The sequence below is a fragment of the Mytilus edulis genome, chromosome 9 (assembly GCF_963676685.1).
Source record: "Mytilus edulis chromosome 9, xbMytEdul2.2, whole genome shotgun sequence".
Lineage (NCBI taxonomy): Eukaryota > Metazoa > Mollusca > Bivalvia > Mytilida > Mytilidae > Mytilus > Mytilus edulis.
Genome location: NC_092352.1, coordinates 76329274 through 76348948, shown reverse-complemented (window position 1 = coordinate 76348948; position 19675 = coordinate 76329274). Strand labels below are relative to the sequence as shown.

General features: G+C 33.0%; 4 protein-coding genes across 4 annotated transcripts; all 4 read right to left on the bottom strand.

Annotated features, from left to right (window-relative positions):
• Nucleotides 1–2630, bottom strand: LOC139489057 (uncharacterized). The gene is made up of 3 exons (XM_071275163.1): nt 2396–2630; nt 1446–1511; nt 1–497 (listed from the first exon to the last, which is right to left on the bottom strand). Exons 1-3 carry the CDS (start codon nt 2616–2618, stop codon nt 22–24), a joined length of 765 nt encoding a protein of 254 aa, XP_071131264.1. The 5' UTR covers nt 2619–2630; the 3' UTR covers nt 1–21.
• A 1000-nt stretch (nt 2631–3630) lies between these two features.
• On the bottom strand, nt 3631–4185 carry LOC139490187 (serine-arginine protein 55-like). The gene has a single exon (XM_071277037.1). The coding sequence runs from the start codon at nt 4183–4185 to the stop codon at nt 3631–3633; it is 555 nt and encodes a 184-aa protein (XP_071133138.1).
• A 2560-nt stretch (nt 4186–6745) lies between these two features.
• Nucleotides 6746–7156, bottom strand: LOC139490186 (uncharacterized). The gene has a single exon (XM_071277035.1). It carries the CDS (start codon nt 7154–7156, stop codon nt 6746–6748), a length of 411 nt encoding a protein of 136 aa, XP_071133136.1.
• Nucleotides 7157–12611: 5455 nt separating this feature from the next.
• On the bottom strand, nt 12612–15347 carry LOC139490441 (uncharacterized). Its single transcript, XM_071277231.1, has 3 exons — nt 15071–15347; nt 13958–14029; nt 12612–13118 (listed from the first exon to the last, which is right to left on the bottom strand). Exons 1-3 carry the CDS (start codon nt 15294–15296, stop codon nt 12640–12642), a joined length of 777 nt encoding a protein of 258 aa, XP_071133332.1. The 5' UTR covers nt 15297–15347; the 3' UTR covers nt 12612–12639.
• Nucleotides 15348–19675: the final 4328 nt, after the last annotated feature.

The window sequence follows — 19675 nt, the reverse complement described above, 5'->3', positions numbered from 1 at the left end:
TTCTGTGTGTATACCATATGTTTATTTGGAACAAACCACACAATACACAGCCATATTGTCATTGTACGGTGGACAAGGGAGTGTTCCGCACTTCGTACCCGTTGCATACAATGCTTGCCCGTCAATATCAGGTTTACCACCTTGAACGTATTCCCCATCTATATCAACACAGATATAAGACGAAGCTCTATAACCAAAATACCCAGACATAATATACCCCAAATATTCCATTTTCCAACCATCGTAGCAGGTCTTTCTTCCTGGAAACATTGCTGTTGAAGCTGAACCGTTACTTCTGCAAAAGGCACAAGGTACATCCTCACTGTCCGAGTCGCTGTGCAAAAAGTTCTCTTCGTATTCAGTGCCGTAAATAAAACTGTTACCCGGAATTGTTCTGTTACTTAATTCTGGATTATTAGGTAGGCAAAGAAAGTTCGCTGGTCCACCAAACCTGTCTGTATACTTTGTTGTATCATACCGCTGTCCAGTGGCAAATCCTATAAAATGCAACATGTGAAGCTGCTGAAATGAGTTTGAAGATAAGGCGAGTGTATCGTCCGAAAATGAAAGTAATTATAAATATAAAACCGCTGCATTACATTTCAAGGATTTGCAAATTGCCTAGTAAATGGAAACTTCGCAATCAATTCATTTATAACAATTCACATTTCGTAGGGTTTCTGCGCTTAACCAGTATTGAAGTTTATGTTCAAAGACAATACTTGTAAATAAACTCATCAGAGATACTAGGCTTGACATGTTGAACACCAGACGAGCGTTTTGTCTACAAAATATTTACAAATGACGCTCGAATAAAAGCAAAATTAAAAGACCATATCGATTAAGAAGTTGGGGAGCACTGGAGATCCACAAACCGGAAAGGTTGGAATGCATGATTATACGATTCTATGATTTTTAGATTACGTGGCATCCTTTCCTAAATAGTGCATAGCAATTGATTATTATGACAAAAATACTATATATAATACTCCTTATAATCCTAGTGCTGTAAGACATGTATCGTCATTTTTATTGGATGATATATCATTTTTACATTTGGCGACAACAGTTGGTGGTATAAGTCAATGTCAACAACTTTGCACCATCGCGGACGATACTCTGGGGATATTTCAAATTTTTATTTAAAAAATTTCACTAGTATGGCATTAAGAATGACAGTTTTGTTTTGTACCAAATCAGGAATTTGGCAGTTATTATCAAATAGCCTTTGTTATTGCAGTTTTCGTTGTTCCGTTGTTTCTCGCTTATAGTTGATGTTTTTTCCACGGTTTTACTTTGTAATCCGGATTTGTTTTTCACTTAATTGATTTACATCTTTTAAACAGTGTTACTGACTCCGTTGCGAGTCATCAGATAAAACTAAAAAACCGATCGTCAAATCACCAACTAGTTTTGAAGTGTAATGAAGGTTAAACACACCATACCTGAGTAAACTGTTTCTGCAGCTGAACAAATAAGTTTCCCCCACTGTATGTAATTTGATCCTTGATCTGAATAATTATAAAAATTGTTTTTAATATACAAAAAAAATATTTATATGGTGGGAACAGACAGTAATGAGATCAAAAAAAGTCTTCTTTATGTCTATTGTCATATTCACTACAAGTTTGCAACAAAGTCGAAACTTTCGAATAATTCATACTCGAAACTGATATTTTCCAATCGTAATTGAAGATAATCTACACCTTCACTAGCGAAAAAAATCTCTTCTGAAAAATAACTTACCAGACTGAACAATATATTATAAAATGTTTTTTAGTCGTTCGGTCTTTTTCTACTGCGGTAATATCAGTACCATTCTGACAATGTGCTTGTAGTCTAATAAGATATTAAGCCTATGTTCAGATCATTCAGTAGTGTTTATTCTCCTGTACACATTAGTATGATACAAATTGTATGAACAGCTATTTTGATATTTTACTTTTCACAGGCATACACTACAACGGACTAAAACATCTAAATACAGTGACATACAGTACGAGAGACAGAGACATAGCATGTTGTTAAAATTGAAAGGAAGGATAGGGTTCATTATACAGTACAAGATATATAAAATATTTGACAGAAATGGACGACGATTTTGTTTTCTATAATTTGTTAGAAATGCAGAAATTTACTACGAATAAACTAAAACCCAATAATTGCGACGAAAGATTTTTTTGGAGACAATACTCATGAATATTTATTTTTAGTTTCCTTATACATTACTTTAAACATGTTGTGTGTCGAATATTTAATTAAAAGCTGCCTTTGGGTAGAGTTTATTTTGTCGAGTGCAGTTAACGTGAAGTTTAATATTTTGAACCTCCAACTCCTTCTGGTAATATCAAAAAGTCAACTGATAACAAAATTATTTCACCGTAAAGATACTTACTGAGAGGCATATTGCGTGTCAGTTGAAGTATTGTAGCTTGTTGTTGTTGAAGTGATCGTTCTAAATGTTCAAGCCTATTGTAAATTGCGTCTGGGTCATTAAGTAATAAACGTTTGTTGCTTCCGTCTGTGTTTTCCACATTATCCTCTCCTCTACCATTACTGAAACACAGTAAAAACTGTAAAAAAAGGATCAACGACATTGAAGTGTAAAGCTTAATCATTTCTGTCGAAATCAGTCCGGTTGAACTTTCTTATCAGAAAGTTATAGGTTATACAAATACAATGCACAATAAACTAAACACCGTATGTACGTAATGCCCCGTCTATAACTTGGCAGTGTATTGGAAAACAAGATTTTTCTTGCAACTGGTATCGAACAGTTTAGGTATTTCACATTTTAGTTATTATAATTGCCTCAAGCCCCAAGTTCATCATCAGCATTCGTTAAGCACATTGTGTCAAAATAATAAAATTAAACATTGTAAAGTAGACAAACCATGCATTTAAGGTTCGTTTTTGTATGTTTCCCGCTCATAATAATCCTTTGCAACGAAAACGAATTATCTTAATATTTTATTTTCAGTGAAATGTTTTTGCTTTTATCAAAAGAATCGGGATTTGCTTAATTTCATCACATAAATTACTACATTCTAGATGATATGCGCAAACGATGTGAACGTAGTTGAACCTTGAGTAATTAAAAGGACACAGTTTACATTTTCTGCATGTTCAATGTCTTCTTTCAATACATAAAAATATGCCGTCAGAGCAATCTCGGACTTCTTGTGTTTGAACTTTGGTCATGGATTCACACTTTGCAAAATCATACTTTCACATTTCAAAATTGATATCTGCAACTGTTTTCTTTTCATGATATTTTTTTCTCTCTCGAAATCCCAAGAACGGAAAGAGGGAACGTCAAACCATTTGCTATACTTTTAGATAATTAACGTGCTATCTTAATATAATACATACCTTATCAATGCCTCCGTGTTAGTAATAAAAGATGAAACATCATGTTCCTTTTTTCCATACAAAATGTAGATTTCAAAAGTACATATCCAGTGAAAAGAAAACATTGAAGGCCTCAGTCGCTTGTGTCATTTACCTGGATCTATATGTATCTTCAATAATGACTGCTCTAAAACAGATGGTTCCAATTAATTCTATTTTCTATAGAGTCTGCTCGAAATGTAATTAGTGTAAAAATTTAATTTGTTAAAGGGACAATAACTACGATAAAATCTCAACGCTCATTTTTGGCTTAGTTGATCTGTCTGTAGACCTTGTCCTACTGATCATTTTTGGCTTAGTTGACCGGTCTGTATACCTTGTCCTACTGATTATTTTTAGCTTAGTTGACCTGTCTGTAGACCTTGTCCTACTGATCATTTTTGGCTTAGTTGACCGGTCTGTATACCTTGTCCTACTGATTATTTTTAGCTTAGTTGACCTGTCTGTAGACCTTGTCCTACTGATCATTTTTGGCTTAGTTGACCTGTCTGTATACCTTGTCCTACTGATCATTTTTGGCTTAGTTGATCTGTCTGTAAACCTTGTCCTACTGATCATTTTTTGCTTAGTTGACCTGTCTGTAGACCTTGTCCTACTGATCATTTTTGGCTTAGTTGATCTGTCTGTAAACCTTGTCCTACTGATCATTTTTTGCTTAGTTGACCTGTCTGTAGACTTTGTCCTTCTGATAATTTTTGGCTTAGTTGACCTGTCTGTAGACCTTGTCCTACTGATCATTGTTGGCTTAGGGGACCTGTCTGTAGACCGTGTCATACTGATCATGTTTGCCACTAACGTTTCTATCTAAATATTATAGTTTTTACAATAATAGGCAAAAATATAACATACTTTTGATTCATTTATTTTCGTGGGTACCAATTTTCGTGGATTAAGGACAATTTGCATGTTCGTGGATATTTAATTTGATGGATATTTCGAAGTTTGCGTACAATCCTATCTAAAATATGTCTTTTGTTGAACATTTACTTTGGTTCATTTGTACCCACGAATTCCACGAAATTGATATCCAACGAATAATAATGAATCCACAGTATAAGAAAAATCTTCGTTTATTGAATATAACTTACATATGGTTTCTACTGACGATTTCAGCCAAAAGATCATGCTTTGTTGGTCGTATATTACTATTTAAAGTTTGTTTTATACACCATACCTTTCAGGATAATAGGGAAAAGGACGAACACTTTGTAACATTTTTAGTTTAAGAATAATTACTCTTTGATAAAAGCGCCAACTAGTGAAAAATATACAGTTGCTATTTCCCATTCAAACCAATTTCCTCTATCTATAGCGGTTTTCTAAGTTAAAGACACAACTTGCATTTTTGGGTTCGTTTTGCTTCGTCTTTAGTTTTCTATGTTGTACTTTGTATACTATTGTCTGTCTGTGGGTATGTTTGATTTTTAGCTATGTCGTTGTCAGTTTATATTCGATATTGATATAGATATAAGATGTGGTATGTTACCAATGCGACAACTCTTCATTCACGAAAAGAAAACCTTTATAGGTCAACTTACGGTCTTCAACAGGAGCCTTGGCTCACACCGAACAGCAATATATTATGAGTTTGAATGTTTATTTGTTATTTTTCGCTTCTTTTTTTTTTTTTACCATTTTGAACTATTTTTAGTCATGTTGATTTTCATGCGAGATCATCAAACATCATATAACCCAAAGACGACTGTGGTCAGTTTAAACTTCTTTTGGGCCAGTTGTTTAAGAGGAAAAGATTTGTGTTAAAGTGAATGGATGACGGACAACGACTTACGTTCAATGAAAGATATCAATTTAAGTGACAAAAAAGCTTACATGACCATATGGGTAAGGTGAGATAGAAATATGTGAAATTTACTGTTTCAAAATATGAATGATCATGGATGATGTCATTATAGTATGCACACAAAAATATAACAACGTTTCGGCATTCCAATGTTTAATTTTAATTGCTGTGGAAGTTTTCAATCATAATGCTTTGAGTTCACGTGGAATTAAAATTAGTCCATATAATGCTCAATGACAAAAATAATTGTATGGTTTTAGTTATAGTATCAGTAATTCTTGGAAGAATATGTATTTAAGAGGGTGTCCATGGAAAAACCAGGCAGTAGATGGCACATGACATATTTTGTTTTCAAAATTTTTTCATTTATTTCATATCACAAATTCATTCTTTCTCAAAGTTAAATTTTGTTTTTTAATTAACTGCAACAAATAAAGAGTAGAAAAATACATAGAAAGCACTAAAAATTCATTGAAAAGGGAAGACAACTCTTTATTTTGTACAAAATTTTGTTGCGTTGTTAGTGAACTTGAAAATCATTATCTGAGCCATCCACTGTTGATTCAAAAATATCTTTGACATATATATCCTTTGGTTGATATAAACATTGCATTAGAACCAAAAATTCAGTGGGAAAAAAATTATGTTGTGCCACCCATATCATAGTATTTGCCTGATATTTACTTGGACAGCCTCTTAAGTTGTATTCCCTGCAATATGTATCGATACCAGTACCATCACCAAGAGGGAACATTGAAAAGAAATCAGATATATACCATAAGGGATACATTCTCCATTTCAATTTATTTTTGAGTTATATCACAAGTCCTTTCATAAAACACTTTGCGTAGGCATACATATCATTTCTCTTATGTTTGCGTCACTGTTTGGGACCATAAACTTGTTTAGAATAGAATTTGATGAGTGATTTAATAAAATGGTAGTCAATTTATAAAACACGTTTCCTTTGATGAGTTGTGTTATGGCAGTACTGAAAAGTAAAATAAAAAAAAATACTGATCTCCAAGGAAAATTCAAAACTGAAAGTCCCTTATCAAATGGCAAAATCAAAAGATCAAACGCATCAAACGAATGGACAACAACTGTCAAATTCCTGACTTGGTACAGGCATTTTCGTATCTAGAAAATGATGGATTAAGCCATACCTAGCTAAACCTCTCACTTGTATGACAGTCGCATCAAGTTCCATCATATTGATAACGACGTATGAACAAAACAAACAGACATAAAAGACGGCCCTATTGGTCTGCTGATTCCACCGAACACTAACATTCTTACAATGAAGGTATCGACCCAGTGATTTTTATTGACATTAAACAGTATCATTAACTGCACCTGATGCAAATTTCGACAAGCAAACAACAAAATCTGATTTTGGGATGATTGAGGTGAAAATACTTCAATTACAATAACTGATATAAATTCACACAACTTATCAATTAAAAAATATTATTATCTGAAACACAGACATCGACAAAGAAGAATTAGGACTGTGAAATGGCTGTATTCATTTTATTTGGAACACACAACACAATTGACAACCACATTATCGTGATATGGCGGACATGTCAGTGTACCACATTTTGTACCCGTCACGTATAACAGCTGGCCATTTGTATTAGCTTTACCACCTGGAACGTAATCTGGATGTGCATCAACACAAATATAAGACGATGCCCTGTGTCCCCAGTATCCGGACATAACATAGCCTTCATACTCCATCTTCCATCCATGGTAGCAAACATTTCGACCTGGAAACATTGCAGATGAAGTTGTATTTAAACTTCTGCAAAATGCACATGGTATATCTTCATTGGCTGCGTCACTCCTGAGAAAATTTCCCTCAAACTCTGTTCCGTAAAGAAAACTGTAGCCCGGTGCAGTTTTATTTCTAGGTTTCGGATTATTAGGAAGACAAAGCATATTTGCTGCTCAAACAAACCTGTTTGCATATGACGAACTATAATGTTCTTGACCAGCAGTATATCCTATAAAATAGAAGGTTTGTGTATGCATCAATAAAAACATATGATTATTGCATTCTAGAAATTATAAGTTAAGTAGGACACTTTGATTTAAATAAGAAGACAGCGGTCGATTAACAAATAAAATATCTTGATAAAAGATTATTTTATAAATCATAAATTCCTTTAAATCATTTCCCCCAATTTGTTTCGTTAGTAAAGGACAGCTATGGAATTGCAGTATCAATATAAACTTGTGCGTTACATACACAAGTGAGGGAGGAGCATTTCTGTCTATGAGTTTGTGATTCAAATAAAATATATTACATGTGTAAAACAAATATTCGTAATGAATTTTGATATATTACTAGATCTTCAATATAGTTGCTTTATTAACAGATACAGAAAAATGAAGGCAACAATAGTATACCGCTGTACACAAGTCATTAATCGGTTGAGAAAAAAAAAATCCGGGATACAAACTATAACCGAGGATAACAACGGAACAACAGAAACACAGACTACAACAAAAAAAGATTGTGATGGCTTTTGTTTATGGACATGTTTGAAAATATAATGACAATTCTGGTTATATATTTGAAAATATAAAAATGAGTCTTGTTAGACAGTAGACATATACCACTGGTGGTAAGCGGATGGTCGTAACTAAAAGTTAAGAACATCCGGAGATGGGAGACAACTCTAGGGATAAATTTTCGTTCCCGATTTTCGTGCTGTAAAAGGTTCATTTGAGCAAAACGATATGAACGTAGTTGAACCTTGAGTAATTAAAAGGACACAGTTTGCGTTTTTTGCATGTTCTATGTTTTCATTCAAAACAGGAAAAACATGTCATCAGAGCAATCTCGGACTACTTGTGTTCGAGCTTTGGTCAGGGATTCACACTCAATCTTGCAGCTTTGCGAAAACATACTTTCAGGTTTCAAACTTGATGTCTGAAACAGTTTTCTTTTCATGATATTTTTTTCTCTGTCGAAATTCCAAGAACGGAACGTCAAACCATTTACAATACTCTTTAAATAATTAACGTTCTATCTTGATGTCATACAAACCTTAGCAAGTTTCCACATTAGTAAAAAAGGTGAAACATTATGTTCCTTTTATCCATATAAAAGATGCAGATTTCAAAAATACATATCCAGTGAAAAGAAAACATTGAAGTCCTCAGTTGCTTGTGTCATTTACCTGGATCTATATGCATCTTCAATAATGACTGCTCTGAAACGCTAAAATGTTGTTCATGACTAGAAACTCTTTTTTTTATTTTTTAATGTGTTTCTGTTTAATTTTCTCTATCTACTACAGACTTTTATCAAAACTCAAACATGGACAAAAGTATCATCCAAGTTAAATAATTCTTTAAAGAAATGGACCGAACGTGTTGGCTTTGTTTACATAATGTTATTCGTTCATTATGTCTTGTTCGTCATTTTCAATGTTTCCAGTTATCTTTTCTATTATTTATAGAGTCTGCTCGAAATGTAATCAGTGTAAATATTTAATTTGTTAAAGGGACAATAACTATGATAAAAACTCAACGTTCATTTTTGGTTTAGTTGACTTGTCTGTAGACCATGTAGTATAAGAAAGAAGATGTGGTATGATTGCCAATGAGACAACTATCCACAAAAGACCAAAATGACACAGACATTAACAACTATATAGGTCACCGTACAGACCTTGTCCTACTGATCATTTTTGCGACTAACGTTTCTATCTATCTATTATAGTTTTTACAATAATAGGCAAAATACAATATACAATTAGCCGTTTCAGAATCTAAAGAATCATGGGTAATTTCATTGTTCGTACCCCAAAATGAAAATAACGCCACGTCGTTGGTTAAATTTCCATTGTTTATGACATTTTTAACCAATCAGGACGTTGTGGTGTACACTTTTGAAAATATTACCCAGGATGCATTAGATTCTGAAACGGCGAATTAATTCATTTATTTTCGTGGATTAATAGACCAGCGGTTGATTCATAATTTTTTTTAATGCACCCAACGAACACACGGCTAAATTATATATCATTGAAAAGATAACATTGAATGAATGAATTTATTTATTTGCTAAAAGCATTTACATGCTATGGCAATCAAAACATATATTACATATATGACACAATAATAAACAGCAGAAAACAACACATCATACAAAGTTAAGTAAGAAGTTGAAATCTCATTTTCCATGCTGCCTTAATATAATTACATAATTTTATAGTTACAGTTTTATTGACAGCTTTTAACAATTGATCCAGTTTATAAATATTTGACCAAAAACAAAAGTATTTTGGTAAATAATGTAACCTTACCGGTCTGTATACAGGACAAACTAAAACAAAATGATATTCGTCTTCAACAACGTTCATATTACAACAAAGACACAATCGTAATTCTCTTGGCGTATTGGTATATATACCAACTTCGATATTTAGTGTTCCACTTCCAATAAAATTTAGAAAGGAAATGGGGAATGTGTCAAAGCGACAAATTGACCATAGAGCAGACAACAGCCGAAGTCCACAAATGGGTCTTCAATGTAGCGAGAAACTGCCGCATCCGTAGACGTCCCTCAGTTGGCCCCCTAAAAATATGTATACTACGACAATATTCCTACGACTTTTGCCTTTTGGGAAATCTAAACTACTTGTCTTTAGAGATTTTTAGCAAGTATTTATTTCATACATTTGTTCTTTGACATCTTAGCCCAAAGCTCAGGGGATAAAACACTACATAAGGATTCCTAATTTGCTCTAATTCTAATGTGAAACTTTAAAACTTTTGGGTGATTCGACGAACATTTAAGGTTTTTCTGGTTTTTGTAATCAAAAATTAAAAGTACGAAAAACATGTTCAATTAGTTATTAATAACATAATATCGAGCTAGATAATAACAATGGCACTTATTTCAGCATTTATTGGGTAGAACACAAATCTGGGGTGCTCGCATAAGGTAGCTTAACTGCCTAAAAACAATGAAATTAACAACAAAGCAAATATAAGACTAATGTAAAGACAGATATAAACCCTAAAAGTGATACTAATTGAACAATTTCAATGTGAAATGCTAATCGACATTTGGCTTGTACAGTGATAGAACTGAACAGATTGAGGATTTAATAAAAATAAACGTCCCGGACCGTAACTCCGTAATTAAATAAATTGTGTAACGGATTAATGTGTTCTATTCAAATTAAAAAAATCTTGTAAATCGAATAAGTAATGTTGAAAATAAAAGTTGTTTTGTATAAAGTAAATATTGAAGTGTATATTTATGCCAAAAAAACCACAAACTAAGTGTTTAATAAGTATCCTGAAATTAAAGGAAACAACTACTGAAGTAAAAAGGTTTTTGAAATGTTGATGGTAAATATTTTAAAATCAATTATTGTTTATTTTTATCGTCAGTGACCATACGATTTTCTTATGGCATGTTTATAATTTAAGTTTAACATGTATTCTTTCATTTAAAAAAATCCAGGTGTGTGTTCTTTTGGTTAAACTCCTTTACTAAGCGTCTTTTGTGTTCTTTGGGTGAAACTCCTTAACTAAGCGTCTTTTCAGATTTCGCCGCTACACTATAAGGACAATTTGCATGTTCGTGGATATTTAGCTTCATGGATATTTCGAAGTTTGCATACAAGCCTATCTAAAATATGTCTTTCGTTGAACATTTACTTCCTTCGTTCACTTGTACCCATGAATTACACGAAAATCGATATTAAACAAATTACAATGAATCCACAGTATAATAAAAGTCTTTGTTTATTGACTATAAAAGAGGGACGAAAGATACCAAAGGGACAGTCAAACTCATAAATCTAAAACAAACTGACAACGCCATGGCTAAAAATAAAAAAGACAAACAGAAAAACAACAGTACACACGACACAACATAGAAAACTAAAGAATAAACAACACGAACCCCACCAAAAACTAGGGGTGATCTCAGGTGCTCCGAAAGGGTAAGCAGATCCTGCTCCACATGTGGCACCTGTCGTGTTGCTTATGTGATTACAAATCCGGTAAATAGTCTTACATAACTTACATATGGTTTCGACTGACGATTTCAGCCATTTGAAGTATTTAAAGATCCTACTTTGTTGGTTGTATATTACTATTTAAAATTTGTTTTCATACATGTACACTATATTTTTCAGGATAAAAGGAAAAACGACGAACACTTTGTAACGTTTTTAGTTTAAGAATAATTTTTCTTAGATAAAAGCGCCAACTAGTGAAAATATACAGTTGATATTTCCCATCCACACCATTTCGAACACGTCAAATGTCCTCTATCTATAGCGATTTTCTAAGTTATAGACACAACTTGCATTTTTGGGATCGTTTTGCTTCGTGTTTAGTTTTCTATATTGTATTTTGTATACTATTGTCAAAATACGGGCTTCAACATGAGCCTTGGCTCATACCGAACAGCAATCTATTATGAGTTTGAATGTGTCTGTTATTTTTCGCCTCTCTTTTACCATTTTGAACTATTTTTAGTTTTGAGTTCACGTGGAAATATAATTATTCCATATAATGCTCATATGTCAAAAGTAATTGTATGGTTTAGTTATGGTATCAGTATTCTTTGTAGAATATTTAGTACCATCCCTAAGAGGGAACATTGAAAAGAAATCAGATATATACCCGAGGGGATGCATTCCTTTATTTTTAAAATTGATTCCTTGAGTCATATCACAGGTCCTTTCATAAAAAAAAACATTTCTCATACGTTTGCGTCATTGTTCATGTTTTTTGGGATCGTAAACTTGTTTAGAATAGAATTTGATGAGTGATATATAAAAACGATAGTCAAATTATAAATCACGTTTCTTTGATGAGTTGTGTTATGGAAGTACTGAAAAGTAAAATCACAAAAATACTGAACTCCAAGGAAACTTCAAAACTGAAGTACCTTACCAAGTGGCAAAATCGAAAGATCAAACTTATCAAACGAATGGTTACAACTGTCATATTCCTGACTTGGCACAGACATTTTCGTATCTAGAAAATGATGAATTAAACCTGGTTTTATAGATAGCTAAACATCTCACTTGAATGACAGTCGCATCAAATCCCATCATATTGACAACGACATATGAACAAAACAAACAGACACAAAAGGTAACAATGCGCTACTGGTCTTCTGATTCCACCGAACACTAACATTCTTACAACGGAGGTATCGACCCAATGATTTTTTATTGACATCAAACGGTATCATTCAACTGCACCAGATGCAAATTTCGACAAGCAAACAACAAAATCTGATTTTGGGATGATTGAGGTGAAAATACTTCAATTACAATAGCTGATATAAATTCACACACCTATTCAATTAAAAAATATTATTATCTGAAACACAGACATCGGCAAAGAAGAATTATAACTTTAAATTGGCTGTATTCATTTTATTTAGAACAAACAACACAATTGACAGCTATATTGTCGTTATAAGGAGGACAAGAAAGTGGACCACATTTAGTACCCGTCACATATAACAGCTGGCCATTAGTATCAGCTTTACCGCCTGGAATGTAATCTGGGTGAAGATCAACGCAAATATAAGACGATGCCCTGTGTGCCCAATGTCCAGACATAACATAGCCTTCATACTCCGTCTTCCATCCATTGTAACAAATATTCCGACCTGGAAACATTACAGAAGAAGTTGTATTCATACTTCTGCATAATGCACAAGGTATATCTTCATTGGCAGCGTCATTCCTGAGAAAATTGTCTTCAAACTCTGTTCCGTAAATAAAACTGTTGCTTGGTCCTGTTTTGTTACTAAGTTTCGGATTATTAGGTAGACAGAGCATATTTGAAGGTCCCCCAAACCTGGTTGGATATGATGACGCGTCATAATAAAGTTGACCGGCAGTGTATCCTACAACATAATATATAAGCTGCAATCGATGAAAACGAATACTAAAAATGGATGCATTCAATTACAATCTTTCAGCATCGTAATGAATGTTCTTTGTGACAAGTTATAGATAATATTTTAAAGTTTTGCTTGTGAAAAAAAACCACTGAATTCAATCCCGTTTTACCGACCATCTTTAAGATTAGGTTTTAATACGTCCTAGAACCCATTTACAATGAGACACAAAAATTACTCATTAATCTAGATATAAACTTTAGAAATCGTTATCCAGCCAGATAAAAAATATTACTGTACCTGAATGAAGCAAGACATACATTACTTGTTTAACGGTTAACGTAATGTAAGGGGTCCAAGCATTTAAGTCATAGTAAGGTTTTCATTACATTAAGAATTGATAAGATATTCAAAATCCTACACACAAGAGAGTTTAATCTTGCTTCTTTTAAGTCTTCTGTTTAACGTTAAATATAGATTGAATTTCAATCAAAGTAAATATCGTCGCCTTACACATGTCATTATCATATGACTTAAAGCATATTTTGTTTAACTTGATATTATCTGTGTATTCTGCGAAAGAATGACCTATTGTTTTGAAAGCAAATATCTCCAGACAGGTATATTACAGTGGCTGTCATCTCAAAATTATTTTGAAATATCAAAAGAAACGTTACTGAACATTTCACTTTTATGTTAAATGTTACTTTATTTCAATTTTCTTAGTAATATATCATATATTTTCAATGTAATACATATCAGCAATGTATCAGAATGAAATATACAGGGACAATGACTTATAAAAGTATCAGATTGAGAAATGCATCATAATAATATTTGAATACCTGAATAAATAGTTTCTGTCCCCATGGATGAACATGATGCCTTTCCCCACTGTATATAAGTAGATCCTTGTTCTAAAAGATAAAATATAATTAAACATGTTGCTTAGTCTTTCATTTTCTACGTTGTTTTGTGTGCTATTTCGACTGTCCCTCTGGTATCTGGTATCTCTGGAAGAAAATATCCGTCAAGGGAGAACTTATTAAAGTAAGACCAGGTCATTGGTTAACAAAAGGAATATCGATTTGCAGCAGATAGACGCATCACTAATATTTTACTTCTTTTTATAAGAACTGCTTAGAGTACGAAGTTTGTTTAAAAAGATGTCATATTTAACGGATATTCAATGTCGTACGACTAAATCAAAATTGAAAATGCCATGACATAAAACAAAAACGTCCAAAGGAAAACACCAGTTCTCAAAACAGGTATTTACGGCCTTATAGGAAATTTCCTACAGAAAAAGATGGTCTTCAAAACTAATCTGATACAGTATACACAACCAGCAGTGTCAAACAGATGTTTGTTCTTCATTAATTTTTAATCACAATCCTTTCCCTCTTGCAATTATCTCATTTTTTTTAATTTCTTTTCAGTTAACACTATTATTCATTTTTAAAAATTAAAAAATCTTCAAATAAATCAATGCTTAACTACAACAAAAGTCTCAAATGACCATTTTCTTGTTTAAGTGTGTGAATAACCCTCATAAGTGCTGGCCCTCCAAGATGTACACCGATAACAATTATGTTTATTCATGGAAGTTGTGAAAATATTTGATGCTGATAATCTCACGAACCAGCTTCTGTAAGAATACGCCCAATCATGTAAAGAAATTAATTTTCAAATTGTACACCTTATAAACGGCCATTCTTTACAGCAGACACACAAATTACATCTGTTCCTGATTTTATATATAGCATATTTTGTCTGCCATTCGAATTACCGTTGCAATTTTGTACAGTAGATTTTGGTGTTAAATCCGTAGCCGGTAAGAGGGTTAAAAGCTGTCAATAGGATAAAGGGAAAGCCGGTTATAGGGCGTTTTAAAATTGAGGAAAATATTCAGAATTAGTATTATATAAATATTTTACTTACTTTGGCAATTTACTCACCTTGCGGAATATTTTGTTTAAGCTGCTGAATTGTTGCTTGTTGTTGTAAAATCGTTGCTTGTTGTTGTTGTAAGGACCTTTCCAAATTATTTAATCTGTTGTTGATGGCATCTGGATCATTTAGAAGTAACCGTTTTGATCCGTGGATTTCATTTGTCTCTCCCAATCCTTCCATTAAACATGTTCCGAAATATAAACTGAGTTGTAATGCGACTATTATAGCCATATTGTCAATCTTTAGTTTAGAACAAGTAAATCGTTATCACAATATACGGAATAACTTAATCTTTGACACATATATAATATAATGCCGACCTCTAAAAGTCGTTGAGAGTTCGATAAGGTTTGCTGCATGTTTCAAGTACTTATTCGTCGTTCAAAATAATGTTTGGTTTTATTATCAGTGAAACAAAAGTTACGAAGAGTTAATCGATTTCAATAAAATTCTGTACTTTTATTTAAATAGGAAAAAAATAAATCGCAAAGAAAAAGAAAAAAATAAAGAATTATAAATTTAGTTCCTTTTGTATAGTTTTTCTAACTGATTGATTGATAAATTGTTATGAAATGTGAAATAATTCAAAAGAGAAAACCAATAAACTGATTTAAACTAAACCAGTGTAAATAGATTAAAAATTATAACATTAAACAAGCCATCATGATATACCTTTCTATTTTGATTGAATCATAAAAAATATTCTATGCACATATTTTTCAATCTTCCATTTTATTTACTTTAACAACATCATTGGTCAAAAACACAAATTCAGCAATCTTGGGTATTTTGATGCTTTCCGTTGCTTGACATAGTCTATCTTTTCAAGTTGAAAGGTTTGATTGCCTCTTCTTTAATTATCTAAACAGGTGACATCGTCTATACGAAAGTCAATAAATAATAATGTCTCCATAATGATTTTTAACATGAGCTTTTATAAGTCACTCTGTCGCTAAAGTAGTAGATTTAATGCGGAAATAGAAAACCACAAGTTGTTCTCTTCGTTGGTTTTAACATGTTCGTGATAAATTAATTGTTAACAAAGAAGATATATGCCAATAATGTGAGTGTTATCAGTTTTATTCATCACTTTGTTTTAGTGTTTAAATCAGTATATTTTTCAAGTTTTCACCATTTTCAAATTTGCATATGGTTTTCTTTAAACAGCTTACAAACTTATCTGTCATATTTGTAATTCGTAAATTGTTTAAGATTTGTTATAAATAAGGCCGTTAGCTTCGTTATTGAATTGTTTCATATTTTCATGTCGGGGCTTTGGGTGTTCATGTTGAAGGTAAATACGGAAAAGTGTTAAATTGATAACGTGTTGTTTCATTTTTAATAGCTGTGTATATTACGGATTATTCTCATGATCTCGCTGTACGGTTGTCTACAGGTGTTTACATCCACGTTATTTCAACTTTGGTGGATAGTTGTCTTATTGACAACCATACCACATGTTATATCAATAAAAGAATCCGGAATTATCTATAGACATAAAGCATAAAGTCTATGTTAAATAATGACCATGGTCATCTGCAATGAAACATAAAACATTGGATTTATTTACAAGCACAGTTGTTCCATAGTTTTAATTAGTTATAAAATGTACTAGGTTTATATGTTGATACGCCAGACGCGCGTGTTGTTTATATAAGACTCATCCAGGACGCTGAGATAAAATAAATAGTTAGAAAGCCAAACCATGTACAAAGTTGACGAGTACTAAGGGCCCAAAGTTCCAAAAAGTAGGTAGTAAATTTACGTACACAATTATAATCATCTAATAGGTACACGGCATCACGCATGATTACTTAAAGCTAATACTTTTAAATTGAAGGGACATATAATCCACATAAAAAGATAAATGCAGGATGGGTAGCACCATTTCTAAATTCCAAAACCGTAAGTGGTAAGCATGATCTCCATGTAGCATTGAACCACACAAATAGAGATATCAAATACAACATTATCTTTTTAACTACATCAACAAAAAAATTAACAAAAACAAAAAACGATAAATTTAATTTGATCAGTTACAAGTAACATATACTAGTCAACAAAAGAAACGGTACAAATAAACTCATCATAGATACCAGGATTAAAATGTTATATTTACACCAGACGCGCGTTTCGTCTGCAAAAGAATCATCAGTGACGCTCGAATCAAAAAATGTTTTAAAGGCCAAATAAAGTAAAATGTTGAAGAGCACTGAGGACCAAACATTCATAAAAGTGTTGCCAAATACAGCTAAGTTAATCTATTCCTGAGGTACAAAACGCTTAATTTTTTTCAAAATTTAAAGTTTTGTTAAGCTGGTGTCACACATTCACGATTTATTCTGCCGTCCTTGACAAGACCATTCCAGATTGAAATTTATTAAAAGTCTGATTAAGATCCTATGAATCGTAGATGGAAATTCAAACTTTAATTAAAATTTGTAAAAAAAAAATTATCACGACAACAATCAGTTATTGTTCAGGAAGCGTCGATATTCAACCGTTTCCAAGCGAATTTATCCCGATAATCCCGTTCTAAATCCGCTTCTAATCCGATTCGTCTTTTTCGGGAGGTAAAATTCGACCGAGTCTGTCCCGATTCTACCGAATGTACTCCAACAGAGATTAGATAGTGACAAGACAGTGAACCGACGCTGACGGAAGTTATCTGTTTGAAAACTGTTGGCATACTCGGGATGATCTGGTACTGTCGGAACGTAATCCTATCACGGTCCGCTCTATCGCATTGCAAACGGCTTTGTCTGGTCTCAGTCGTATTGTATTCTGTAATTGTCGGGACTCTGACGTGGGTATCATTGACGAGTTTAGAATTAATAACGGGACTGTTCGCAATCGACAAGATCTGGATGCAATCTGGACTCAATCGGCAGAAAAACAGCAATGAAAAATTTCTCCAGATCATTCCCGTTCCACAGGACACCTTCCCGAATACACAGAACATTGTTAGGAATTCGATCCGATACAGCAGAATCTGTCACGTCATAGGCACGATTGTAATCCGACTAGACAAAATCGGCCCCGAATGTTACGGGACGCAACTAACTGTCGGGGTGCTTTGTCGAACTATTCTGACCCTTTCCGACAAGGAATCTGTTACGAACTAAAACGACTGCGTTCAGACAATAATAGAACATTCCAGATAATTGAGGGTACTAATCCGGCTTTTTCACTTTTCGTGTCGTAACGCTGTCTGATCTCAAACGGGAGCAATAATCGGCAATGTGTGAACCCCGCATTAAACAGTTTATTTATAAATATGAACAGATCAATGATAACTCAAGTCAACACAGAAGTGCTGACTACTGGGCTGGTGATAAGGGGAAATAAATCTCCACCAGCAGTGGCATCAACTAAGTGGTTGCAAATAAACTCATCATATATACCAGGATTAAAATTTTATATTTACGCCAGACGCGCGTTTCGTCTACAAAAGACTCATCAGTAACGCTCGATTCAAAAAATGTTTTAAAGGCCAAATGAAGCACGATGTTGAAGAGCACTGAGAACCGAAATTTCCTAAAAGTGTTGCCAAAGACAGCTACAGTAATCTATTCCTGAGGTAGAAAACGCTTAGTTTTTCAAAAAAATTAAAGTGTTGTTAACAGTTAATTTATAATTATGAACATATCAATGATAACTCAAGTCAACACAGAAGTGCTGGCTACTGGGCTGGTGAAACCCTCGGGGAAATAAATCTCCACCAGCAGTGACATCGACCCACTGGCAAGTTTGAACTAAATTTTATCATATATGTATAATAAAAAGGAAAATGTAAAATTATCCTATGAAAAACATTAATTTACAAAGCAAATACATTTGGTGACAACCGATTACATTGAGTGTGTAGGTAAAGGTAAAGGTGAGCTCGAGGTAAAAGTAATATATTTGGTTAGCTTGCTTGAGGGTAGTTTACCTAAACTAAAGTTGACTTCACCGTTCAGCTAGCAATCAAGCTAACCGAAGATATTACCTGTACCTACACACTCAATGCAATCCACTGTGAAAGAATTTGATTAAAATGGAAAGTAACGAAATACCGAGCTATTAGACACAGCAGTCAAATTTATTTTGCGAAAAATGATGACAAAAGTCGGTACTTAATTTCGATAATGAGAATTAAGTGTTCAAATATCTACAAAGGGCATTCAAAAATTTTATCAGACCCTGTTCAAGTTTAAAAGTTTAAAGTTCTTACATCGATATTGGAATTTCTAGAAAATTGTTCCAATTTTTGCCTGAAATCAATGGCTTTGAAGAGAAAATACTCTGTAAAATTAGACCAATAGGGCAATTATTTACCTCGGTATAGTGTATCCAATTTTATTATATATGGAAAATACATTGCCTTGTATCGTTTCTTTTGTTGATTAGTATATAATATCATTTTAGCTTAAACAATTACAGTTTCTTTTTATCATCTTTTTTTCATTAATTAGATGGCTTGATTGTTTTCTTGCATATAAACAATAGTCGTAGGTTATTTTGAATAGGGGGAAAACATGTATTTGGAAAATAGGAGAATTTGAATCACATAGCCGACCATCCACTTACACAAAATGACACAAAAACACCATTCAGCTCAATAACCC

What these genes read in the sequence shown, in the direction of transcription:
- LOC139489057 (XM_071275163.1), bottom strand. Translation starts at nt 2,618, where the DNA reads ATGATTAAGCTTTACACTTCAATGTCGTTGATCCTTTTTTTACAGTTT. An exon ending in GACACGCAATATGCCTCTCA is followed by an intron (nt 1,512 to 2,395) that starts GTAAGTATCTTT and finishes ATAATTATTCAG; the next exon opens with ATCAAGGATCAAATTACATA. An exon ending in TGCAGAAACAGTTTACTCAG is followed by an intron (nt 498 to 1,445) that starts GTATGGTGTGTT and finishes TGCATTTTATAG; the next exon opens with GATTTGCCACTGGACAGCGG.
- LOC139490187 (XM_071277037.1), bottom strand. Translation starts at nt 4,185, where the DNA reads ATGACACGGTCTACAGACAGGTCCCCTAAGCCAACAATGATCAGTAGG.
- LOC139490186 (XM_071277035.1), bottom strand. Translation starts at nt 7,156, where the DNA reads ATGCTTTGTCTTCCTAATAATCCGAAACCTAGAAATAAAACTGCACCG.
- LOC139490441 (XM_071277231.1), bottom strand. Translation starts at nt 15,296, where the DNA reads ATGGCTATAATAGTCGCATTACAACTCAGTTTATATTTCGGAACATGT. An exon ending in TAAACAAAATATTCCGCAAG is followed by an intron (nt 14,030 to 15,070) that starts GTGAGTAAATTG and finishes TTTATCTTTTAG; the next exon opens with AACAAGGATCTACTTATATA. An exon ending in GACAGAAACTATTTATTCAG is followed by an intron (nt 13,119 to 13,957) that starts GTATTCAAATAT and finishes ATTATGTTGTAG; the next exon opens with GATACACTGCCGGTCAACTT.